Raw genomic sequence first — 19,103 nt, 5'->3', positions numbered from 1 at the left:
GTAAACTTCCTTATAATGTTCCCAATTGTGTCTCTTGGAATACAATTTTTTGGGGAATTCTTCTTCTACCCAAGGCCTTTCAGGTGTGATGAAATAATCTCCTCTCTCAGCTTTTGTGTAAGCTCCTTTGTCTTTCCCATGATTGCAACTCACCTTGAATACCTTCATGGGTGGGGTTTATATATGCATCACAGCTGAAGCAAATGAAGGATCAGTATAGAGTTCCCAAAGGCTTAATAATGTTTCAACTCAACTTTAGGACAAAAAAAACTGTCAGACAGCTTTAAAAACAACAATATTATATAGGGGTTGAATAATTGTGACATGGCTATCTTAACAAAATATACTGCTACACACAAATACACTACATCATGCATTTTCCGTGTTGATTTTCTTTATCATTCAACTCATAAAGAAGGCATCCGAAGCAGAATCTTGATCAAAGAACAAGATTCTGTCTACTTTAATTGATAAATCCTTCAAATCTTTGGGGGGTTGAATATTTCTGATTGCAACTGTATAAGATGTGCAGCATTCAGCTTGAACGGCAGACTGTAATGCATCCATTGACTATACACTGTTCTTGTCCACCAGAGTGTTTGTCAACCGAAGCTTAGCCATGGAGAAGATGAAGTGTTTTGGTTTTGATATGGATTACACTCTGGCAGGTAAGTGCAGTTTGTGCCCTGTGGTATCAGCCTTGATGACATGTATAAGTTTAGCTGCTGTGGCTAGATCTCGGAAAACAGTACAAAGACATTAAGTAAGGGTGGAAACACACAAAGAACAAAACTTCAAAATAAAACCAGAAAACTGAAAACTTAAGTAGAACCCAAATCCAAACACAAACCTAAACACTGGGAGACAAAGGATAAGACAATAAACAAAGGAGTCAATATAAAACAAAAATACTCTTTATACAAGGAGATAAAGTCATGACATTATACGAATGCGACTGTTAATCTGGCTGTAAAGAATCTGCTTTAACAACAGGGTTTCCAGGTAAACATGAAAGTTTAAATTGATGGAAGACTTTACAGCATGGTGCAGGTCATAAAATGTCGTCTGAACTCTGTGTGTCATTCTTCTGTGTTTTTTTGTGCACTGCCTTCATCTTCTTGAGACTGTCCCCCTGTCTTTGTAGTGTATAAATCACCTGAATATGAGTCGCTGGGATTTGACTTGACAGTGGAGCGTCTGTTGTCCATTGGATATCCACAAGAGCTGCTCAACTTTGTCTATGACCCTTCCTTCCCCACCAGGTTCGTTCACAGAGCCCTGCCTTTTTGAAATCAGTATTGAAACCTACTTGATATTTGGATGGCATTGAAACAAATGATCGCTAATGTGCTTTTTGTCTGCTTTTCTGTCCTAACTGACCTGTCTCTGTTCTTCTCAGAGGGCTGGTGTTTGACACAGTGTATGGTAATCTGCTGAAAGTGGATGCCTATGGGAACATCCTGGTGTGTGTGCATGGGTTCAACTTCTTAAAGGGGTGAGGTCCATTACTCCCACTGATCTGATCTAATTGTCCACCAGTCCTTTTCAAAACCAGGCAGTGTTCCACATAGACCCTCCCTCAGTATTCTTTAAAATGTATCACTTACAAACTGAAAACCTAGAGCCAAGTAGCATTATTGAGTGTCAATTAGGCGGTTTGGGAAAGTCCCTAAGGTTTTGCCATTGCAGAGAAGTCTGTTTCATGTGTAGGGCGTCTATCTTATGTTGTAATAGTACATGGGTGACAAAAAACACTGATGCATGTAACAAGCTCAGACATGCAATGGACAATATTAACTATGTGTGTAGTAGGCTACTTTTTGCTGGTTGACCTCCTGTATGGATGTATATGTACTCATTCTGCACAGACCTGATATAAGAGCGATGTACCCCAACAAATTTATTCAACGTGGAGACACAGACCGGTTTTACATCCTCAACACACTCTTCAACCTGCCTGGTAAGAGAAGACACCAACACAACAACTTTTATTATCCTAGTAATAGAAATGTTACATTGATTACTACTATTGTAAAATTTTAGGGTATTTAACATGTATTATTAGAGCACAATTATGGTGGGCATTTTTATCGACAGGCTTGATCAAGCTTGGGATCATTTGTTCAAATAATTTATTCTCTTAACAATTACCCTCCAAAGTGTCTCCGGTGTGTCTGACAGATCTTCAGAAGGTTTAAATTGTTATTTCTGACTGAGGGTGTCAGTGTTGTAGTGTCTGTGTGAGTTGATGTTAAAAAATAGAAAGTTACAGTATACCCGTTTTCAGACATGAGCTTTGGAGGTACTCCGAAAAATTGGGTCTAGACTTTGCCAGCAGTTTGCCTTCATGTGGAAATATTTGTTTTAAATTTTTGAGTCTATCCTGTGTAAGAAGTGTTATCAAGCCCCCACTCTCTCTTGCAGCTATTAATTCAGTCTCAAGGATAGTTCAATAACACAGGAATCCTTCTCATCTGTACCATTCATCCAAAGTAACTTGGAGACTTAATTTGCCCGGTCTTTGTAGATGTCTTGAAAAAGGGGAGAACAAACGCTTACTATCAGTAACAACTATCAGTTATTGTTTGATTACTAACATGTTCAAAGCTTTGACATTTTTTTTATGTCCAAAATACGCACACTAACTGTATTACCATAGAATGATACTTAATAGATTCTTACTCAAAACATGAAAAGAATTGAACACTCTAATTGGAGTTTTTTATGAACAAAGACAGCAGTGGTCCTGTGTTTTTGGCTGTATATAAAAAAAATGTATGTTATAATTGATTTGTCATATTGGATGCATAAATCGGTCACACTGTCTGGCTCCTCAGAAACCTACCTATTTGCTTGCCTGGTTGACTTCTTCACTAACTGCCCCAGATACTCAAGGTACCCAACAGTCACTGTTACATACAGAATACCTGAATCTAATGTGAACTTTTTCAGTATCAGTAAAATGTCATTATCCTAGTCAGAATGCTATCTCAGAAGCTCTGCAAGGGGAAACTCTGAATCATTGTAATGCAGAGTGTAATGTTCTCCTGGTTTTAATTGTCTCTATAGTTGTGAGACTGGCTTCAAAGATGGTGACCTTTTCATGTTCTACAAGAGCATGTTCCATGATGTCCGAGATGCTGTGGATTGGGTTCATTTACAGGTAGATACTTTTCGCTTTCCACATGAAACCTGTCAAGATTTCAAGATATTTTTATCTGTCAAACGCACAACAATAACATTAAGCAGCCGCTGGCAGTGAAATGCTTGAGTCTCAGGCTCTCTTCTAACAATGCTGTGTGCAAGTAATTACACACTATCCAATAAAATAAGAGAAATAGTATAAAATAGAATATCAAAATAGGAAATAATGTATATATATCTAAATATATATGAACAGCTGAGGAGAAAATAAAACAACAGAAGTGCAAATATGCAAATATGTCACGGTGCTAGTTTGATGGAGTTATTGCAGTTCAGAGGAGTTTAAAAGTCTTATGGCCTGGGGGATGCAACTGTCTCTGAGCCTGGTGGTGCGGGTCCGGATGCTGCGGTACCGTCGGCCAGGTGGCAGCAGGCAAAAATGTTTATGGCTGGGGTGAAAGGGGTCTTTAATAATCCGGCTGCTCTTCTTCCTGCACCGCTGGGTGTAGAGGTCCTCTATGGATGGTAGGGCTGTCCTGGTGATGTGCTGGGCAGACTTCACCACCCTCTGTAAAGCCTTACGGTTCAGGGCGGTGCAGCTGCCATACCAGGCGGTGATGCAGCCAGTCAGGATGCTCTCTATGGTGCATCTGTAAAAGTTGCAGAGAATCCTGGAGTCCATGTGGAGCTTCCGCAGCCTGCGGAGGAAGAAGAGCCGCTGTCTGGCCGTCTTTCTGAAGTCTGTGTGATGGGTCCAGGTCAGGTCATCAGTGATGTGGACCCCGAGGAACTTGAAGCTGCTGATTCGCTCCACCTTGGCCCCGTTGATGGAGAGGGGGGCGTGTTCTTCTCCTCGTCTCTTTCTGTAGTCCACGATCAGCTCCTTCGTTTTGCTGACGTTGAGATGGAGGTTGTTGTCCTGGCACCAAGATGTCAGGGCTCTGACCTCCTCTCTGTATGCCCTCTCATCGTCGCCGGTGATCAGGCCTATGACAGTGGTGTCATCAGCTAACTTAACGATGGTGTTGGAGCTGTGGGTGGCCACGCAGTCATGTGTGAACAGGGAGTACAGAAGAGGACTGAGCACGCAGCCCTTGGGGGCCCCGGTGTTGAGAGTCAGGGTGGAGGATGTGGTGCTGCCGATCCGCACTGCCTGTGGCCTGCCCGTCAGGAAGTTCAGGATCCAATCACGGAGGCCAATGTTGAGCCCAAGGTCTCTGAGCTTGGTGACGAGCTTCAGGGGCACCATGGTGTTGAATGCTGAACTGTAGTCGATGAACAGCCTTCTCACATATGTGTCCCTCTGGTCCAGGTGGGAGAGGGCAGTGTGGAGGGTGAGGGAGATGGCATCTGAAGTCAACCTATTTGACCTGTAGGCAAACTGAAGAGGGTCCAGAGACTCAGGGAGGGAGGAGGGGATGAATGGTTGGACCAGCCGCTCGAAGCACTTCATGATGATGGAAGTGAGTGCTACTGGGCGGTAGTCGTTCAGGCAGAGGATTTTTTTGGGAACAGGGACAATGATGGTCTTCTTGAGACATGCGGGGACTACAGACTGGAGCAGTGACAGGTTGAAGATGTCTGTGAAGACATCTGCCAGCTGATCTGCACACACCTTGAGAGCTCGGCCGGGGATCCCATCAGGTCCAGGTGCCTTGCGTGTGTTGATCCGGTTGAGGGATTTCCACACGTCTGCCCTGGATATGACTGGGGGGCAGCGGTCCTCCTGGTCCTCTTCGATCTCCGCAGCCGGGGAGCACTCCGGAGCGCGGATTTCTTGTATTCCTCCAGATCCCCCGAGATGAAGGCAGCAGTCCGTGCTTTGAGTTTAGCATGGACGTCTTTCATACAGGCGACTGAGTGGTTGTCTCCTGTTCATGCTGTCTCTGACTATGCTGACACATATTTTTGTGTACTTTTACTGCAGAATTACTGAGAAAATTAAAGGGCAAATCTGTGAAAGTGGCCCAATGGATTCATAATGTTGCCATATTTGGAAGCTTATTACAAATATTCCTTGAGAGGTTATAAGCTACTTTGAGTGGATTCCTGTTCATGCTGTCTCTGACTATGCTGACATATATTTGTGTGTACTTTTACTGCAGAATTACTGAGAAAATTAAAGGGCAAAATTGTGAAAGTGGCCCAATGGATTCATAATGTTGCCATATTTGGAAGCTTATTAAACAAATTCCTCGAGAGGTTATAAGCTATTTCAAGTGGATTCCTGTTCATGGTGTCTCTGACTATGCTGACATATATTTTTGTGTACTTTTACTGCAGAATTACTGAGAAAATTAAAGGGCAAATCTGTGAAAGTGGCCCAATGGATTCATAATGTTGCCATATTTGGAAGCTTATTAAAAATATTCCTTGAGAGGTTATAAGCTACTTTAAGTGGATTCCTGTTCATGGTGTCTCTGACTAGTGGCCCAATGCATTCATATTTGGATGAATTTTTAAGATATTCCTTAACAGGTTATGAGTATTTCCAGTGGATTCCTGTTCATAGAGCCTCTGACTATGCAATGTCCACATTAAAATTTAGAAGAAACCTCCTGTTTTCAGACTCATTCCACTTCAACATGATAGTAGACCATCTCTGAGTGTCAGTGACATTATATCAGTAAAGACTGAACTCAATTTTCAAAATGACTCCCCTTTAAACTGAAGAGGGATTTAGTTTTATTTTTTTTTAAACAATTAGTTACTGAATATCATTTTGGTGTCTTACCTTCCCCCATGTTGTTAGATGTACTCTCAAAAAAGCATTTCCAAATATACGTACAAGGATATGAGCTGGAGTGTGTCAACTTTACATATGTCAACTTTGATCAAATCAAATCAAATCAAAGTTTATTGTCACATGCACCTATGACAGCGGCATCGGAGCAGTGCAATTATTGTGACATGGCAGGCAAACATCTACGCAGTAGGCGACTTTACAAAATAGAAAAATTACATACTAAGTAACATTACATATAACATCTAAGATAACATACAAGATCACAGTCACTTAGTACTAGAGAATTAATAAATAAAACAAAAATAGAGAGTAACCACAAAAGGTTTTAATGTTGCAGGAAATAAGATTTGTTTAACAGAATGAATAATAATATAGACTGTTCATACACTTTCTTGGCAATAAAAATTTCACATGGAACTAAAATAACTCAGATATGCAGTGACAATATTTCATAGAATACAAGTAGAACATCAATACATTAGAAAACATACTAAATTATGATGGCTTAATTGTGTTGTTGAAAAATGTTTTAATATTGATGTATTCAATGGCTTTCCCTACATTAGTAATATTTATACAAATATACAATGAATACAAAAGTGCGACATCCTCTGTCCATAACCCTCAACAAGAGAAAGGAAAAAATACACATAAAAACCCTAATAACAGGGGGTAAAAAATGTAGAAAACTCAGAGAACGCCAAATGTAAGCGGTAACTGCAGGTGGAAGTTTGGCGCCAGATCCTCTAGTCTCACATTGACCGTGACTCCTCTATCTTGCCGGAGTTTCCTCTTCCCTCCTGACCCGTTAAAGCTGACATGGATAAAAGAGTGAAAGGACCCTTCAGGAGCAGTTTTCAGGATGCTTACTCCAGCCATTTTTGACTCTTTCACTGATCACTGTGTAACAGAGTTAAGAATGCACTGTATTTATTTTATTTATAATTTGTATTTGTGAATTTTATTAAGTTATTACTTTATTTAGATAGTGCTACTTGTGGTGCTGATGTTGCTGTGTACCACCTTTGTGCTCCCTGAAAGTTTGTCACTTCCTGTTGGACCTCAGTTTAGTTTTTCATCACTGAGGACTTTTGTATGGAGAAAAAGGAGGTTTTAACAGTAAACCTATGTTGGTGTCTGCAGGTGTCTGCGGTTTCTGTAGGTGAATAAAGACCCAAAAACCAAATCCTGAGTCACATTTCTACATCCGTTACAGCTGCAGCCCCCCACTCACTGTCCCCTTGTGCTCACACCACGTGGAATATAAGGGGACATAATATTACCGGTACAGTGTGTGTACACCACGTTCCACATTATTATGCAAATTGGATTTAAGGGTCTTAAACATTCATTTTTTAGTTTTTGAATTAAACTGATGGATGGTATTGTGTCTCAGGGCTATTTGGATGATTGAAATCAATCTCAGACACCTGTGATAATTAGTTTGCCAGTTGAGCCCAATCAAAGGAAAACTACTTAAGAAGGATGTTCCACATTATTAAGCAAGCTACATGTTTCAGGCAAAATGGGGAAGAAAAAGGATCTCTCTGCTGCTGAAAAGCAGCAAATAGTGCAATACCTTGGTCAAGGTATCACAACATTGGATATTTCCAAAAGAATTGCGCGTGATCATCAGACGATGAAGAAATTTGTCACTGATTCACAGCACAAGCGGGTTCGTTCAGACAAAGGCAAAATAAGGAAGATTTCTGCCAAACAAATGCGTAGGGTTAAGAGAGCAGCCACTAAAATGCCATTGAATAGCAGCAAACAGGTGGTTGAAGCCGCTGGTGCCTCTGGAGTCTCGCGAACTTCAAGATGTAGGATGCTCAAGAGGTTTGCAAGTGTCCTTAAACCTGTTATTCGGCCACCCCTAATCCAAGCTCACAAGCAAAAAAGGTTGCAGTGGGCTCAGGACTACATGAAGACTAACTTCCAAACAGTTTTGTTTACAGATGAGTGCTTTGCAACCCTTGAGGGTCCTGATGGATGGAGTAGAGGATGGTTGATGAATGTCCACCATGTCCCAACAAGGCTGAGACGTCAACAAGGAGGTGGCAGAGTCATGTTTTGGGCCAGAATCATGGGGAGAGAGCTGGTAGGCCCCTTCAGGGTCCCTGACGGTGTGAAAATGACCTCAGCTAAGTACGTAGAGTTTCTGACTGACCACTTTCTTCCGTGGTACAAAAAGAAGAACCGTGCCTTCCGAAGCAAAATCATATTCATGCATTACATGCATCATGCAGCAACTGCCAAAAGATTACCAAGAAAAGCCGGCCACTTTCCGCGCATACTGCAAAAACAAGATCACTGAAAAGAAGATCCGGCCAGAGCACATCACCAACATGGGCGAGGTTCCGCTCACCTTTGATATCCCCGTGAACCGCACCGTGGAGAAAACAGGGACCAGAACGGTGTCTATACGCACCACAGGGAACGAGAAGTCATCCTTCACTGAATGAACAGGAGGAGGATGGACGAAGGGGGCTAACGACAAAACTGTATCTGAATGTATCAGATGAGGATGATGACGGTTACTTCTCAATGTTTCATAAAAGAGCAAACATCTCCCGTCAGTCAGGACAAATTCAGCTGCCTAGAGCTACATCCAGCCCCCAGCATATGCCAGATGAAGTTAGAGAGCCATGGGATGCTTGCCATCCTGAAAGTCATTCCGAACAAGCTGCGATATTTAGCCGGGACATTTCCTTTACAGTCAGTGATTTGTGTCCGACTGTTAGCGGGCCACAACTGGAGTCTGCAAACTCTGATTCATTAGAAGGTGACTCTGAAGAGGAGTGGACTATTGGTTGCCCCATGTTTGAATCATCGATGTGCAAAAGTGTCACAGTGAAGTAGAGTGCAGGTAGTGAGCAGAGCAGAAAGGTGACGAAGGACCCCCAACAGAGACTGACTGGACAGATATTGTAACTGATATTTAAATATGAAGAGAATGACTAAATGAAATAAAGTGACACCCAGCGGGTCAAAATGCTGACCAATCTCAGCCAATGGCTATCCATAGGCTCTCCGCCATGCCGACGTGTAGTTAGAAAAATCAGAGCGAAGAACTCTCCCTGGAGCCCGGAGAGGAGGTTCCACTGGCAAAGAAGGCGGTCCTATCTGTCCCAGTCCATCAAAACGGAGAATCATACATTTAAAACTAAATCCCTCTTCAGTTTAAAGGGGAGTCATTTTGAAAATTTAGTTCAGTCTTTACTGATATAATGTCACTGACACTCAGAGATGGACTACTATCATGTTGAAGTGGAATGAGTCTGAAAACAGGAGGTTTCTTCTAAATTTTAATGTGGACATTGCATAGTCAGAGGCTCTATGAAGAGGAATCCACTGGAAATACTCATAACCTGTTAAGGAATATCTTAAAAATTCATCCAAATATGAATGCATTGGGCCACTAGTCAGAGACACCATGAACAGGAATCCACTCAATGTCACTTATAACCTCTCAGAAATATTTTTTATAAGCTTCCAAATATGGTAACATTATGAATGCATTGGGCCACTTCCCAGATTTGCCCTTTAATTTTCTCAGTTATTCTACAGTAAAAGTACCCAAAAATTGGTGTCAGCATAGTCAGAGACAGCATGAACAGGAATCCACTTAAAGTAGCTTATAACCTCTCAAGGAATATTTTGAATAAGCTTCCAAATATGGCAACATTATGAATCCATTGGGCCACTTTCACAGATTTGCCCTTTGATTTTCCTAGTAATTCTGCAGTAAAAGTACACAAAAATATATGTCAGCATAGTCAGAGACAGCATGAACAGGAATCCACTTAAAGTAGCTTATAACCTCTCAAGGAATATTTTTAATAAGCTTCCAAATATGGCAACATTATGAATCCATTGGGCCACTTTCACAGATTTGCCCTTTAATTTTCTCAGTAATTCTGCAGTAAAAGTACACAAAAATATATGTCAGCATAGTCAGAGACACCATGAACAGGAATCCACTTGAAATAGCTTATAACCTCTCGAGGAATTTGTTTAATAAGCTTCCAAATATGGCAACATTATGAATCCATTGGGCCACTTTCACAGATTTGCCCTTTAATTTTCTCAGTAATTCTGCAGTAAAAGTACACAAAAATATATGTCAGCATAGTCAGAGACACCATGAACAGGAATCCACTTAAAGTAGCTTATAACCTCTCAAGGAATATTCTGAATAAGCTTCCAAATATGGCAACATTATGAATCCATTGGGCCACTTTCACAGATTTGCCCTTTAATTTTCTCAGTAATTCTGCAGTAAAAGTACACAAAAATATATGTCAGCATAGTCAGAGACACCATGAACAGGAATCCACTTGAAATAGCTTATAACCTTTCGAGGAATTTGTTTAATAAGCTTCCAAATATGGCAACATTATGAATCCATTGGGCCACTTTCACAATTTTGCCCTTTAATTTTCTCAGTAATTCTGCAGTAAAAGTACACACAAATATATGTCAGCATAGTCAGAGACAGCATGAACAGGAATCCACTCAAAGTAGCTTATAACCTCTCAAGGAATATTTTTAATCAGCTTCCAAATATGGCAATATTATGAATCCATTGGGCCACTTTCACAAATTTGCCCTTTAATTTTCTCAGTAATTCTGCAGTAAAAGTACACAAAAATATATGTCAGCATAGTCAGAGACAGCATGAACAGGAATCCACTTAAAGTAGCTTATAACCTCTCAAGGAATATTTTTAATCAGCATCCAAATATAGTTACATTATGTTCACATTGTTGATTTTTTATAGACTTGCCCTTTAATTTGCAGTAAAAATACATGATAAGTTACATGAGCAGATACGCCATGAAGGTTTGAAAAATAAAAAAAATAAAAATAAAGTTGTATTTGTAGTAATTTTAGGCCGTTTCAGCCAACCAAGCTATTTTACCGTAAAGCCACAAGTAGACGCGCAAAAAAAATCCGGTGGCGGCTGGCTTCTCAGATGACGGCTCACTTTACTGCAGTCGTCCTGTCAGGTGCAGTCTGGATGAGGAACTGAATGCTCCGTGTCGTTCCTGCTGCTGCTTCCATCCTGTATTCTACAGGTTAGTAGTTGGTGAGAGTCACCTACGTTAGCTCCTAAAGCTTCGCTTGATCACCACGTCATTGAGACGTGTTGACTGGTAAAACTTAGAAACTCCGCTGGGCAGTGAGAGGAAACTCCGCTGGGCAGTGAGGAGAGACACTCGCGCACTAGGTGGGCGGGGCTACATTCGCCTGTATAGGTGTTTATTTTACCTGCACGTCGTCTTGCAGGCGCGTCGCGATAGTATATTGTTTACTTTACAGTGTGTAGTTCAGCTCCGACACACACAGACTCTGTAATTCATGTATTGTTATTGTGCCTTATAAAGACCAGTTATAAGCTAATGTTCAATAGGTAAATATTGTAAATGTTTATATTTCTTTATGAGTGATAATGTATATTAAGATGTTTGGAGGAAAGAGACACCATAATAATTGAATGTATGTTTTATGCACTTAAAAATGCAGTGACACTCAAAGAAATGCTTGTACTTGAAATTGTGTTTAATTTGAATAAGATACAGTCTGGATGAGGAACTGAAGCTCCGTGTCATTACTGCTGCTGCATTCATGCTGTATTCTACAGATATACTTTGTTGCTGTCGTATCAATTTTGGGACCCATAACATATATCTCCAACCAATACTTTGACATTAAAAAAATTAATCTAACATTAGGGTAAAATGAGGCAAAAATTGAGGTACGAACCTCCTTGGTGTTGTCAGAACATGCTAGCACATTGAGGCTTATGGTTAGAGTGTGTGTGTCCAAGCAACTTCGACGAAGACAGAAATAATTTTATAATAAGTTTTCGTGGGGGGGGGGGGGGGGGGGGGGGCGCCAGGAGTGAAGCTTGCCTATAGCGCCAATTGTGCTAGGGCCGGCCCTGCATGGACGTCACCATTTATCCAGGGCTTCTGATTGGGAAATGTTTTTACTGTAATCCTGGGTACGACGTCATCGATGCATTTGCTAATGTAGCAGATGACCGCGTCCGTGTACGTGTTGATGTCATAATCCTGCAACACGCACCACTCCGTTGTGCTAAAGCAGTCCTGAAGAGTCGAGTCTGATTGATCGGTCCACTGCTGGATAGGAAGGCAGAAGCAGGACGGAAACGTGATCTGATTTGCCGAATGGGGGGCGGGGGAGGGCTTTATACGCACCCCGGAAGGGAGTGTAAACATGATCCAGTGTTTTCGCTCCGCGCGTCGGGCAGCTGATGTGCTGGAAGTATCTCGGCAGGACTTTCCTCATCGTGGCGTTGTTAAAATCCCCGGCCACGATAAACGCAGCCTCGGGCCGTGATGTCTCTGTCCTGACGATCACCGCATGCAGCTCGTCCAGTGCCTGGTTAGTGTCGGCGCTGGGCGAGATGTACACCGCTGTTAGAATGACCGATGTAAACTCCCTCGGGATGTAATAAGGACGGCATCTGATCATGAGGTGCTCCAGGTCCGGAGTACAGCCTGAAGAAATAATTCTCACATAAGATCACCATAGATTATTCACCATGAAGCAGACACCCACTCCCTTGCTTTTACCTGAGTTTGTTGTCCGGTCCTGGCGGTGAATGGAGACCCCCTCGGGAATAAGAGGCCTAGGGGATTGGGGACTGGGGAGAGCGTGGCCTAGGGGATAGAGCGGGTGCTCTGCAACAAGAAGGTTGCCGGTTCGAATCCCACTCTATCCCATCTGCATGCCTAAGTGTCCTTGGCAAGATACTGAACCCTAGATGGCCCCTCATAAAATGAAGTCGCTTTGGATACAAGCGTCAGCTAAATGACATGTAATGTTATGTAATGTTATGTAATGTAACAATGGCGGAGTCCGGGATCGAGGGGTCGAGCCAAGTCTCCGTGAAAACCATCACCTTGGATGTCCCGTTGAAATGCCATCCTTCTACGAAGTTCATCCAGCTTGTTGTTAGCCAGAACAATGCTTGGTAGAGGAGGCCGGTTTTCACGTTTCCTCAGCCGGACCAGGACGCCGGCTCGCGACCCTCTTTTCCTTCGTCCTCGCCTCCGAGTTCCAGGTACGGCAGGTAAACCGCGCCTCCTTTAGTCTCCTTTGTTTGTTGTCGCCATCCTTAGCTTGTGGCCATCCTTAGCTTGTGGCAAAGTCAAACCGATGGACAGAAGTTGTTCTCTATCATATGTGATGATAGGGCTCGCTTTACCGGAGTGCATGATACAAAATAAGTAGAATAAATAACAACAAGATAGAGAAAAAAGAGCAGAGCTGTGGGAGAGCGCCAGACACAGCCTTCTACGGTGCCGGTCGGTGCTCGCAGTTGCGGTCCAGGCAACTGTTGGCCATCTCTGGTCAATGCTCAGTCCATCCCCAGCCTTATTGTTTTCTTTTTTTTTTCTCAGGGGTCCTTAAAAGAAAAAACGGTTCAAAACCTGGAGAAGTATGTGGTAAAGGATGTGAGTACGTACAACAACCATGTACCAGTTTTAGTCAACAAATACTGCATCACTCTGTTGTCCCGTGGTAACAAAACATTCTAGCTCAGTCTTATTTTCTTGCTGTTCAAGTTGTCTGATGATATTGATTTATTCCTCCTTCAAGCCAAAGCTTCCTCTCCTCCTCAGTCGCATGAATGAAGTAGCCAAAGTGTTTTTGGCCACCAACAGTGATTACAAATACACAGAGGTGAGGTGACAGTACAGTCTAACATGTTAAGAGTGCTTAAAGCAAACCAGATCGTACTATCTTGTTTTGCCTTTTATTATTTATATTATCTAAGAAAGTTATTTACTTACTTATACATTTAGACTGTGCTAATAATGTCATATCATGTTAATGATTTATGTATTTTTTTGGACCAGTGTTGACAAAAATCCTCTCCTATTGTCTTACAGAAAATTATGACCTACCTGTTTGACTTTTCTTATGGCCCAAAGGTAACACTGATGATAAAATAATGAACAATCTCAGTAGACATGGTGCGTCAGTAAGTTTGATGAACATTTGGTAATCGACAATACAACAAGAAACAAGCTAAGGATGGCAACAAAAGAATTTATAGAAAAGACATACATTCATACTGCTCTGTCAGCACAATTGTTTTAAATTTACTAAAAGGGATCAGCTTGTCTAGTTTTTTAAGTTTCTGTAAGTTGTGCCACGTGTGTGGGGTGAAGTATTTAAAAGCCAATCTCACATTTAGATTTTTAGGGACCAAAATATTCTTAAGACCTAGTGCAGTCTGATATTCATCTGTAGTTGAAAGAAATGTAAGATAATCAGGAAGTTTACCAAAACGTGCTTGTAAATAAATTAAATGCAGTGCTGTTCCCTTCTTACTGCCAGCAACTGCCAATAAATTGTTTAGTACACAGATATGCATTCTAAAGCCATCGCCTGATATAAACCTGAGAGCAGAGTGATAGACGGCATTGATGGGCTTAAGGGTGAAGGCCAGAGAGTCCATTTACAGTATTTTACATCACCGTAGTCCATAACAGATAAAAAGTGACTGTACAACTTTTTTTCCTGCTGTCCTGGGAAAGACATGCTTTATTTCTGTAAAGAAAAGCGGGCTTGGCTTCGGGGGTATTTAGTTAGTTCTTTCAGATCTTTTTTAAAGCACAGCTATTTATACGAATCTACTCGTTCAATAAATGTCCCATTCAGAGTAGAAATCTTTAGATCTGTATGACTGTCTTCTCTTTTCTAGAGAATAGCATCCATTTTTTTGATCAGGGTTTAGTAATAGTTGAATTTGGTCTAGTTGTGAAGAACCAGCAGCAGCAGCTCCTATCAGAGCAAATTTATCAAATTAATTGATTCAGTCTCAGATTATGAAGTCATGAATTACTGTTCTTTTCAGCAAAGTAACAACAAAGTGGCTTATAAAAATATGAGATTTATTGATTCATATCTGCTAAGAAGGGAATATATAAATCGATGATAATTAATTAATCAATTGGATTTAAAGCAATGGAATAAAAGGTGGTAATTTGGGTGATGGTGGCAGATAATATGCCCCACATCTCTGAATGAGCTCTGATGGGTTAATGTGTGGGCATGCCTGTGTGTGTCTATTTATCGCAGCCGGGCACACCCCACCGGCCCTGGCAGTCTTACTTTGACCTGATCCTGGTGGATGCCCGGAAGCCTGTGTTCTTTGGAGAAGGAACAGTGCTGCGGCAGGTCGACACTGTGAGTGTGTACTGGGGAAGCCATTGTGGACAATATCATACTCTGCGTTTATTCAATGGCATTTAACTTTCTGGTTTAGAATCAACAACGTATGCGCTGCATTTCTGTAAAGATACTTAAGTGTCATTTCACATTAGTTCGTCAGCACTTTACCTGAAAACCCTGTCTTCTCTATCTTAAAAAGTCCCTGCTTGTGTACAAATTTACTTTAGGAACACAGTCCTGAATAAAGATGGAGGACAAACTCTGTAAGATACATTACTTCTGTGTATGAGTGTTTGCTTGAATCTTGTTTTTTTCAGACCACAGGTCGGCTGAAGATCGGCACATACACCGGACCACTCCAGCATGGCATTGTTTATTCCGGAGGTAAAAGCTTGTTGATTATTTTCTTCTAATTTAATTTGCTTTAAAATATAATGGTCATAGAAACAACCATAGAAGTTTGCACATATATGTCTGGAAGTGATATTTCTTATTTCTCGTTAATCTGATCACTTCTTGTTTCAGAGTATTGGAAGCAGATTGGATTTATAACTTATATCTGATTTACTAAATTGCATTATAGGGTTTTACACTCAACACAAATGGTTGATCAAAGAATAAAACTAGACACAAGCTATAAATGTATTTACATCAGGAATTTAAAATTTGAATATACATTTGTAGTTCTTCTGATTTCTGAATATGTGAATATATCCGGATATATTTATAGCATGCTACAATGACAAGAAATGTTTTATGAAAGAAAAGTGAACATGCCATTGATAACTTCCATGTGCAACACAGGAAAAACTTTGCCCCAAACACTTCCCTGTTGCTGCTACTAGAAACTTGTTGCTAAACACCCTTTTCTCCAAAGGATTACCTAAGGCATGAGCAGCAGACACCTTATATTTACAACAGCAAATGTAAAATAAACCTTGTAGAGGCTGAATCTCAGCTCATCACAGTAAAGAGGATGGACTATGGGGATAAAAGTGCCCAAAATTGCATGTCTCTACTCACAGGATCTTCAGACATTGTGTGTGACTTGCTGGGTGCCAAAGGAAAGGACATCATCTACATTGGAGACCACATTTTTGGTGATATTCTCAAATCCAAGAAGCGTCAGGGCTGGAGGACTTTCCTGGTGATACCTGAGCTGGCACAGGAGCTGCAAGTGTGGACTGACAAAAGCTGTGAGAAAACATACACACTAATAAGTATATGCGCATCATTACTTTGAGCCAAGATTTCACTCTGACTGGGTTTTAGAACTATCAGGAATACAATCTAATGTACCAATGTAATTGCCAATGTTTGTTTTTCAGCCATATTTGAAGAGCTTCAGTCTCTGGAATGCTTCCTGGCAGAGCTTTACAAGTGAGCTCCTCTCTGTTAAAGCAGTTGTTTGTTGTGTTTTATGTAATTTCCGAAAAAATTGACGAGTTTATGATTTTTTAAGACCTTTGCAAAAATTCTAAAAACATGTTTTTACTTTACTTTGACTGTCAATGCCAGTGAAGTGTCTGTTTTAAACATTCCTGTTTTGGATGGGCTGTTTGCTTGGCCTATGGCAATTCTCTGGAGCTACTTTAGACTTATTCCTTGGCATTAGTGACACCTCCTCAAACAGGCATTCAATATACTGTCACTTTTTTTTGTGCATGCTAGACATGCAGATGTCTATAGTCCATATTGCAGAGTAAATTTAGAAAACTAGTTGGCTATTTCAGAGGTCTGTTAAATAGTCAACAAAATCTTTCAATTCAAGTGCAGACCTTTTCAAAATATAAGCTCTGCAATTCAACCTGATATAAAGCATTGCAGAAACACAGCAAACACCGTGCTTTTCCTTTGTGGATACAAGAGGAAGAGATTTTATGAATGTGGCTGCCATGATAGAGACTGGTTGTCTGTTTATATAAATGTTAATGATATTGAACGCATTGCATGTCCAAATATGACACTGCACTTCCCTTGGCAACTAAGAATACACATGTCAAGTGTGAAGCTGTTAAGATGAATGGTTCATGAGATAGTTGTTCCACATACAGGCAGATAGAAGGACAGACATACGTTTGTGTAAGTAGTAGGATGATGGCAAAAGGGATATGATCAGTTTTTGCAAATCTGCTCATACACCTCAACAAAGCATGCTCATCAGCTGTACTTATTCAATGGTCTAGGCACGAAATGGTGTCCGAGGTCTCACTAATCTATGTGTTACTGTCTGTAGGCAGAGGCAATTATCTTGGCAGAACTGTGCCGTATGATTCGTATCCACGTTCATATACCCAATGATGTATAGACTAGAGGTCAGGAGGTCTGCGTGGGATGGTCAGAACATGTGGATTAGGTCACCTGTGTGTGTAAAGTTTGGGGGAGATGGGCAAGGCTGGGAAAACGTTGGGACTCTGTATGTTTAATAATGCATTTCTTGCTTCGTTGGATACCTACCTCCATGAAAATGTATTGAGGTTATGGAAAGCCCTTTTGTTCTTGCAGAGAGCGTGTGAGACTGTGTCATGATCGCAGGTGCTGAATTCATAGTCCATAGTCCTTGAGGCAGACCTACATGGAGGTCAGAAGAGCTTGTATACAGAGCAGTGTTTAATTTGGCAGCTATTTTTGATTTAGTCTTAGTCTTTTGACGAAAATGCAAATTAGTTTTGGTCACATTTAGTCATTTTTATCCTTCTTAGTTTTGGTCTAGTTTTAGTCGACGAAAACGAATCACATTTTAGTCTAGTTTCAGTTGACGAAAACGATGACATTTTAGTCTAGTTTTAGTCATATTTAATAGCCACATTAAACTCCTTTTCTGTAAAAACATAGCTGCAGCCTAATAGCTTAAAAATATATATTTAGTTTTAAATGTGAAAACAAAAGGTGAGAGCAGGTCAGACTGGAGGCGAACACAGAAACTGCAGCTCGTAAACCAACTGCAGCTTCTGCTCTGATCAAGAAGCTGAGGCGCTGATTCTCTGATCAGCTGAGACCAGAGAAACTCTGTGTTTTCACTGTTTCCATAGTTAAGAAGCAGTCGGTCACTGAGCGGCTGCTCAACGAGAACGAGCTCTGCTTTCACTGTGTCTCTTTGAGCGAGTACGCGGGGCGGGGGTGGAGCTACGGACCGGTTCGCTATCTGGGAGAACACAGGCACACACACATACACAGACACACAGACTCACTCGCCCGCTCCTGATACTTCATGGCGGCCTGATACGATGATGTTTTAAAAATGATTGTGACTTAGTCAACCACCAACATTTTCGTCTCGTCTCGTCTCGTCAACGAAAGTTAAAATAGATTTAGTCATAGTTTTTATTTTCAAAGATCCGTTTTCGTCACGTCTTCGTCTCGTCTTCGTCATGGAAAAAAGTTTGTTAACGAATATTTTTCGTTATAGTTTGTCAACGAAATTAACACTGATACAGAGGATGTCTCCCTGGTTGGGAGTGGACAAAGCAGAAGAGTAGAAAAGGGAAAGAGCAGAGGGGCACCTGCCCTTTTTACATGACCTGGTGACATCTAAGCCAGAGGTCAGAATTACCAATGGTGACTACAAGATGTGATATCTCTTGATGATAATCATTACATTAAAGGTACAAAAACTGATGAGTTGATAAAGGCTGGTCTTAGTTCTGATAAAGGAGGCAGGTATAGGACAGTGCGTCCTTTGTGTCAGGGAAAATGGAGAAGTGCAGATACTAGGGGATTAACTTTCCTGGGATATCCCTGATATGCACTGTTTAAATCATCAACACTGTTCAGATGTTATTCAGAAGTTTTCCATGTCTGCAAACTGCTCCGCAAATTCTTCAGGAATCGATTTCTAGTCATCTTGGAACACAGTACATTTTCTTGTTGGCAGCAATATCAATATCAATATGTTTTATGTGGTTGGTAGATTATGTTGAGCTGGTCATTTCAAAGGTAGCTCACAAGCCTATAAAATGTGGGCACCCATGGTGTTGATCATTAACAATTGTGATATGTC

The 19,103-nt window shown here is 41.1% G+C and overlaps 1 protein-coding gene across 10 annotated transcripts in view; it reads left to right on the top strand.

Annotated features, from left to right (window-relative positions):
* nt5c2a (5'-nucleotidase, cytosolic IIa) overlaps positions 1 to 19,103 on the top strand; it is a 35,028-nt gene that overhangs the window by 9,492 nt on the left and 6,433 nt on the right. For 3 of the 10 annotated variants that reach the window (XM_062401063.1, XM_062401062.1, XM_062401064.1), the window contains 13 exons: positions 595 to 668; positions 1,145 to 1,262; positions 1,400 to 1,495; positions 1,869 to 1,960; positions 2,838 to 2,895; positions 3,070 to 3,163; positions 13,324 to 13,377; positions 13,523 to 13,606; positions 13,816 to 13,857; positions 15,011 to 15,118; positions 15,421 to 15,487; positions 16,129 to 16,299; positions 16,432 to 16,483. In XM_062401063.1, the coding sequence (XP_062257047.1) occupies positions 595 to 668; positions 1,145 to 1,262; positions 1,400 to 1,495; positions 1,869 to 1,960; positions 2,838 to 2,895; positions 3,070 to 3,163; positions 13,324 to 13,377; positions 13,523 to 13,606; positions 13,816 to 13,857; positions 15,011 to 15,118; positions 15,421 to 15,487; positions 16,129 to 16,299; positions 16,432 to 16,483 (1,110 nt within the window). Of the gene's footprint in view, positions 1 to 594; positions 669 to 1,144; positions 1,263 to 1,399; positions 1,496 to 1,868; positions 1,961 to 2,837; positions 2,896 to 3,069; positions 3,164 to 10,291; positions 10,969 to 12,747; positions 12,993 to 13,323; positions 13,382 to 13,522; positions 13,607 to 13,815; positions 13,858 to 15,010; positions 15,119 to 15,420; positions 15,488 to 16,128; positions 16,300 to 16,431; positions 16,484 to 19,103 lie in introns of those variants that run through there. The other 7 variants (XM_062401065.1, XM_062401068.1, XM_062401070.1 and 4 more) reach the window with 7 other exon arrangements.

This window comes from Platichthys flesus, chromosome 12 (genome assembly GCF_949316205.1).
Source record: "Platichthys flesus chromosome 12, fPlaFle2.1, whole genome shotgun sequence".
Taxonomy (NCBI): Eukaryota; Metazoa; Chordata; class Actinopteri; order Pleuronectiformes; family Pleuronectidae; genus Platichthys; species Platichthys flesus.
The sequence above is the reverse complement of the archived record's forward strand: the minus strand, read 5'-3'. Positions and strand labels throughout refer to the sequence as shown.